The sequence below is a fragment of the Gadus morhua genome, chromosome 8 (genome assembly GCF_902167405.1).
Source record: "Gadus morhua chromosome 8, gadMor3.0, whole genome shotgun sequence".
Lineage (NCBI taxonomy): Eukaryota > Metazoa > Chordata > Actinopteri > Gadiformes > Gadidae > Gadus > Gadus morhua.
The window spans coordinates 29,049,800-29,057,237 of NC_044055.1; the positions used below are offsets into that span (position 1 = coordinate 29,049,800).

The 7,438-nt window shown below is 42.5% G+C and overlaps 1 protein-coding gene across 1 annotated transcript in view; it reads left to right on the forward strand.

Annotated features, from left to right (window-relative positions):
- mfsd8l2 (major facilitator superfamily domain containing 8-like 2) overlaps positions 1–6,007 on the forward strand; it is a 12,323-nt gene extending 6,316 nt beyond the window's left edge. The window contains exons 7-11 of the mRNA XM_030362848.1: positions 448–521; positions 1,015–1,228; positions 1,634–1,756; positions 4,768–4,898; positions 5,176–6,007. Coding sequence (XP_030218708.1) covers positions 448–521; positions 1,015–1,228; positions 1,634–1,756; positions 4,768–4,898; positions 5,176–5,259 — 626 coding nt within the window. The 3' untranslated portion in view covers positions 5,260–6,007. The remainder of the gene's footprint in view (positions 1–447; positions 522–1,014; positions 1,229–1,633; positions 1,757–4,767; positions 4,899–5,175) is intronic.
- Positions 6,008–7,438: the final 1,431 nt, after the last annotated feature.

The window sequence follows — 7,438 nt, forward strand, 5'->3', positions numbered from 1 at the left end:
CCCCCACCCCCCTCCCCATCTTTATAGTAGTTGACTTTGGTCAATGAAATGACAGACAGGATTCAATGAATCCCATGTTCACTTAGTTTGATGGGTTGCGAAAGTGTAATTGTAGGAAGTGTACTGTTTGATTGGGTGTTAAACAGCAGCACCAGGGCCTGGTGTGCTTATACTCAATTATTGATGGCTTCTGACTTTTTGCGAAAGGGCAAGGAAGTCTCTGAGCCGCAAAGGTAATTTTACTTCAATGAAGTCCTCCTCCCCTTACGATGTGCTTAACGTGTTCTGCGTGGATGTTGTCCAGGTCCTCTCCCTCTTCCTCTCTACTCTTAACCCTGTTCTCAAATTGTTCTATTCTCTCTTGACTCTCTGACTCCACCACCACCACCTCCCTCTACCCTCTACCACCCTCTACCCTCCACCACCCTCTCCCCCCTGGCGCTGCAGAGTTCCTGCGTGAGGAGGTGGTGGTTCTGCTCACGGCTCAGTTCATTACGCTGTTCAACCAAACCGCACTGGAGGTGAAGAAGGACACACACACATACGCATGCATTCTGCAGTTGACTTCAACATTACCCACACACACACATGCCATGCTCACCAATGAACAGCATTGGGGGGGGGTTCCTCAAAGGCCAAAAGTGTACCTGCATCAGTTGGTTAATAATAGCGAGAGAGTTGGGATTGTGTTTTGGCATGTGGTCACTGTGAGGATACCAGGCAGAACAATCATGTTAATCATTGAACTATCACAATAAAGCATGATTCCCATCATACCTTCTCTATTGAGGGAGTCATGAGTCTGCTGTCCTCATGGTATGAGGAATATGTACAGCATATTAATGCTTTTGTTGAATACTCAATTCTGATTAGTCAATCGCGGTATTCCACCAAGTAGCCGGCGGCCATCACGCAAGCAATGGCCCCAGTTATCCAAACGCACAATCCAACAGTTGCTTCTTTTTGTGGAAGCAATAATATCAATTAACATTATCCGTCTCCAAACGGCCCCAGACAATGGTGACCCCGATGACACAGCGGTACTTTGGCTTCACGGAGCTGGGCAACAGTCTGATGTACGGTGCGTGCGGCGTGGAGGTGATCCTGGGCTTCCTCCTGGTCCGCTGGCTGAGCAGCCGCGTGGCGGACCGCGTGGTGCTGGCCGTCGGCCTGGCGATCTGTGGTGTGGCCTGCGTCTGGTGCCTCATCTTTCTCACCGACCTGCGAGGTGAGGAGGACCACACAGATGGCCGACTAATCCGCTTCACAAGGGGGGAAACAGTTATATACCGTGCAGAAAGAAAGAAACACGCCTAGAGTGGAATCACAAATTGATTTGTCTGTGTGAGCCTGTGCAGGTGTGTGTGAGGGTGTATACGTGTGTGTATAAGTGTTTGTGTGCTTGTGTTATGTGCTATGTTTGTCTTATAAATGACATCATTAGGCTTTGGGAGGCGGGCCACTACATGAACATGAGCTGATGCTCGGAAGGCCTTTCATAAAAAAAACTAAATGGACACTGTTATGCTATGCATCACAACTAGCCAACATACAGACGGACAAACAGACAGACCAACAAGGGCCTGACGGACAGCACTGAGCTCCTCATTGACACACGGTGGCTCTCCGGCAGGCGGGTACGAGTGGGAGCTGACAGCATTCATCATCGGCGTGTTCCTGCAGCTGCTGGGGCTTCCTTTCGTGGCCGTGTCTCAGGTGTCCCTCTTCTCCAAAGTCACCGCTGAAAAAACACAAGGTGCGGCTTTAGCTTCATACACGCAGTGCGCCCTGCCTTAGTCTTCAGCCCGCGCTCACACACAGCACCACAGGTGTTCCTAGAGGCCTGACAGCCAATGAGACAAAAGATCTGCATAAACAAACTAACTAAGTTTGGAGTTTGGGCATCCAGTTATTAGGGTTCCGAGCAGCGAAGCTGCTTGGCCCCTATTGTTTCTGTAATGTGTTTTTTTTTTCTCAAATTCTGTAAAAGTCATACTGCAGCCTATACCGTAAGTCGAAAACTCTTGAAATTTTCAGGTATGGTTACCAATAACACCCTTTACCCATGAACCCAAATTTGTGATACTGCCCCCAAAGGTGGCGCTATTGTAAAAAATCATGAATTAGGCTTATTTCTCCTCACCAGAATGACCTGGACTCAAAATTCTTTCAGAATATTATTCTCTAGAATCAGACGCATTTATTAAATCAGGGGTCTTATGCACTAAATATGTATACTTTTCCCACAATTTCATATTAAAGCTAAACATGATAAAAAGATTCACAGGCTACAAAAATAATCCAAAATTCACCAAAATCACCACATAAAATCTTTAGACCCAGCCCCACAAAGATCATCGAACAGAATTTGTTTTACTTAGTTCCATTTGAGAAATAATGGCCAAAATTTGCAGCAGGTAGCCCATTTTTCTTATATGTCCATTTTGTTCATACGACTATTATTAAGTGGATACCATTACCCCCCACTACTAATAAACCCACATTTTGGTACATCACCCAAAGGTGGCGCTATTTAAAAAAATGATGAACTAGCCTAATTTCTCCTTTCGAGATTGACCTGGACTCAAAATTCTTTCATCATATTAATCTCTAAAATCAGATGCAACTTTTTCACCCTGTTCTTCTGCTCCAAAAATGTTTATTTTTCCCACAATTTCATAGAAAAGCAAAACGTCCAAAGTCTCAACCCATTTTGCCTATATGACTATTTTGTTATTGTATAACTACCATACGGCTATCATTAGGTGGATACCATTAACAGTGCAAATTTTCTGATCCCTACTCTTTTAAGAAAGCCCTTAAATCTCTTGTGAAATGTGTGCTTGGCTTTTTCTTGATTTTGTTTGATTATCAATAGACATTTCAACACTGTGAATGAGGCTTCATGCAGTTCAGGAATGTCAGTCGCTCAATGGGATATTGCCGTGTACTGGTGATCTTAGGTTGAGTGTTCGAATCCTGATTAGAGCATTATGAACAAGCTGAGCATGACATTCTGTCATTGCCACTCATTTAAGAAACACAACATTGAACAGCACCTGAAATTCATTAGGCAGTCAACATTCCAGCACATTAGTTTCCAAGAATCTGACTGCCATGACATACTATGGCGTTAAGGGGAACTTCTTTGTTAACCCTTCATAATGAACTCTGTCATATTAATATTTCTTCTGTTAGTGTACCAAAGCGACACTGTTAGTGTCGCTCCTTTGGTTGTTTCGCTGCGAATATTTCTGTTCCCTTTGGTCGCTCAAGTCGCTCATGACGTACAATTCAATTATGCAGACGCATTTAAAGGAGCCGTATGCTTTTAGTACAGACAGCCATATGATATATGTGAACTCTCCCATACACTTTGGCCATATTGCCGAGACGGTTTTGCTTGTTGGATAAAGTGCTTCGACAACAAGTAGGACAGTGATTCCCCACAATATAAAAAAAGGCTCCGTGAATAGTGGGGAATAGAGGAATAAAAGACAAGAGATATATCCCTTGTCATTTATCCCTCTTCTTGTCAATTAGTTTGTTTATGTGACGATTTCAAAAACTTTTTTGGTTTTGTTTAAAGCATGCTACACGCGATTGGTTGGTTAGATTGGTGGCATGGAGAGCAAATGAAAATGATTCCCGCTTAAATACGAACGTTCTAGATGTATAAATACTCCCGCTTATCATCACTTGGTATCCAAACCACTATGGCGTTTCAATCTCTGAACTGAAAAAGGGTTGGGTCGTACAACACCGGGTGCCCAGTTACAGCCGCGATTAATACTTCAGCCGACATTTTGTTCAGTGAGTGAATAAAGCTTGGTACGACCAAAGTGCCTGCCGGTGTTCCCTCGGATCCACGCAAGCGAAGAGCGTCTACATTCCGATTGGCTGTCAGTGTTTGGCCGCTGAAGCGCGTCATAGTCATTTACATAAAGTTAAAAAGTTTTCAACTTTGGCCGCTGGTAGCGTTGGTCGCTTTGGTCGCTTTGGTCGCTCTTGCCCATAGAAAGTGAATGACTTCCGGCGATTTGGTCGCTCAATTCGCTTCTGGTGTGGACGTACGTGTTCTTGACATCAAATGTGTAATTTCCCCAGAATTTCAAAGATTTTTCAGGTATTTGCTTTTAAGAAAGCCCTTAATTAATTTGAGAAATGTTTGCTTGGAGTTTCCTGGATGTTGTGTGCTTATCAATAGACATTTTCACCATGTGAATCAGGCTACATTTCAGGTTTGTCAGTGGCTTAATGGGATAATGCCTGGTACTTGTGATCCTTAGTTTGAGAGATGAATCCCGATTAGACAATTATGCTGAACATGACATCCGGCCATTGCTCTGCAGCCCAGTCACCTGAAAGTCGAGGCACAGTATGGCATTAAGGCGAACATCAACATCTTTCCTTCATAATTATATGTCATATTTATGTATCTTCCATTAGTGTGTTCTTGACTTGCATCACTGCTTGCGGTTATATTTTTTCTTTGGGTTTATGATCATTGAAATATACGCTCCTTAAAAGTACTAATGAAGCATTCCTATTTCAAAGAAGGAATCTCATAAAAAGATCTTTGACTGAAATTCCTCCATTAGACCAAAACCATCTTCCCCCAAAAATGAATTATTCAAGATATATATGTTGTGTTATTGGGAGGTTAAAATATTTGTTACTTGAATTTCAAATAAAAGTGCAAATAAATAAGTACTTTGCAAACTTTGAATAAGTTACCAAACATCCCCTTGCCCCTCCATGCTCCAGGGTTTAGTCAAGGTGTGCGTCGGTCCGTTGGGGGTCTGGCCACCATCCTCGGGCCTCTGTGGGCGGGAGGCCTTACAAACAACTTGTACGTTATGCTCGGCATGATGCTAGCTCTCCTGACTTTAATCACGGTGAGTACCACGCCTTCAGCAAGCGGTGTCCACCTTGTATTACAGCTGCAGGGTTAGCATGCAGGAGACGGAGACAGCCAAACCCACCTGCTGTCTATTCCCTCCCTTGGTATTACCCCAACTTAATATATTCACACACAATCATATCCCAAACTATGCCAAATGAAAATAATTACCCCACACATTATCGTGCATAAAAAAAGTGTTCATAGTTTCCTGTACACACATCCATACAGAAATGATTATTATTGAAGTTTGCTTTCTTTATTTTTCCTAGATAATGACCTATTTGTCCTACAGCCACCTCACCGAGCCTAGGACCGTGGAGTGTGCGGAGGGCAGTGCAGACAGCGGCCTTTAGGCCGGGCCCCTGAGCACTAGGGCAGCACTGGAGGGGTGGTGAGGAGAGGCCCTAGGTCTCCTGAGCATCCCTAGGGCCTCCGACCCCGCGGAGATGAGGGGAGGCACTTCTGCAGCACATCAATGCACTTGTCTTGTGGCTCTGGAATAAAAACACCCACAGCTTCTCAGCCAGCCCTTGTCGTTCAGTTGTATGCTGACGTTGTACAAAACAAACCCCTTCCATTTATTCCACAGCCTCAGCTTGCTGTAGCCCGCACTGGCAACAGTACTTGTGTACGTGCAATGTAACCGTACCTTTACAGGTATATGTATAAAAGTGTTGACCAAGAAAAGCCTTCTTGACTGAAACACTGGCAGGTTGAAGTGGGTGTTTTATCAGTAACACGGATCGTCCTCTAGGGTCCGCTGTTTGCTCTGCGTCCCCGTTCAGAGTTTGAAGGAGCACCGAGGTCAATTGCAGTGCCTTGTTGCCACTGACCGCAGCTTAAACAAATCTCTCTCTTTCTTGCATAATAATAGATTAGGCAGAGTAACCTTAATAGTTTTCTCCAATCAGCATTCGATGTTTGACTATACAGTTACTATTGCCTGAAGTGGAACTTCTTATCTCTTCTTATCTTACTTCTTATCCGACATTTTAGAACTGATAACGTTAGGTTCATAGAATTAGGTCAACTCTACGTTAGCAACCTTTTTAAATCTTGATATGATCCCAGGTTTCATGTCTTCCTCAAGGAAATGTCCCACTTTAAGGTTTTTTTTATTATAAAAATATTTCCTTTAAATATTGAAGTATTTGCTCGATAGCTCCTGAGTTATGGGACCCAGACACCCCAGACCAATGCAGACCTGTCCTGCTTCGTGGTACTAACAAGACACACCTCATTAAAAGATCATATTTTGCACATCCTATTTATTTTTTATTTTTTTAAGAATCTCATTCATTTCCTATGGAAAACGGCTTTTTGCTCAATAGCTTCTGAGTTATGGGAACCAGATACCCCAGGCCCAGACCAATCTAGACCTGTCCTGCTCTGTGGTACTCACAAGACACACCTCACTAAAAATGCATATTTTGCACATCCCTTTTTTTTCAAATACTTTAAGAATCCCATTAATTTCCTATGGAAAATGGCTTTTTTCTCAATAGCTTCCGAGTAAAGGGACCCAGACACCCCAGACCAATGCATAAATATTCTGCTACGATATACTAATCAAACACACCTTAATATATGTTTTACCACTTCAATTTGATTCATTTTCAATGAAAAAATTAAGAGCCTTTCTGCTATATGTGTATTTTTTGGTTAATTTATTAATTAATTGTACTCTTTTGCACCTACTATTTCATTTGCAATATTTAAATAACACCCTTCTTCCAGATATGGGAAAACAGATTTTTGCTTTAACTTCCACCAGGGGCACAAGCAGGAGCATTGGAATGGAACTAAGTATTGTTTCATTCAGCATTTTGTTGCTGTTTTTCATTGACTATTTCATTAAGTGAACACACCCAAATAAGTTTTTGCAAATTACATTTTAGCTTGAGACCTATCTCTAATATTTCCTTCTTGCAATCCATGGCAATGAATGAGACTATGCACAGTATAGGTGTAAAGCGATTCTCAATCAACACAGCTGGTGTGTTTTATACACTCAACAGAATATTTTGGTAATCAGGCATTGATCATTACGGTATAGCCTAGGGTAAAAGTAAGTGGAAGGGATCCAATATGATAATCTATATGGCTGTTACCAGAGAGAATAGATGAAATGGAAATGTGTGTGTGTGTGTGTGCCCCCCCCCCCCCCATTAATGCTTTCCACATTTTCTGACTAACTTTTAAGGTTTTATTCTTTTTTAAATCACATTTCAAAACAAACCTGGCACTTGGACAAGGCACAATTGTCCTCAAACTTGTCATCCACATAAAAGACACAGCAATTGCCTTTTCTTGACTTCCTCAAACTTTTTCTTCTTTGTCATTTGGTAGGACACTGGTATGTTTAACTGGTATGTCACCAGCGTTGGGGAAGTTACTTCATTACTTTACTTTGCTACCATGCGCGGAGTAATGCCTTATGTCACTTGGTACTTTTGCGTTACCCGACCCTCCAGGTGAATTTTATTGAATTGAAATGTCCTTACGGGGCAATTTGGTTCACAACAGTTAAAT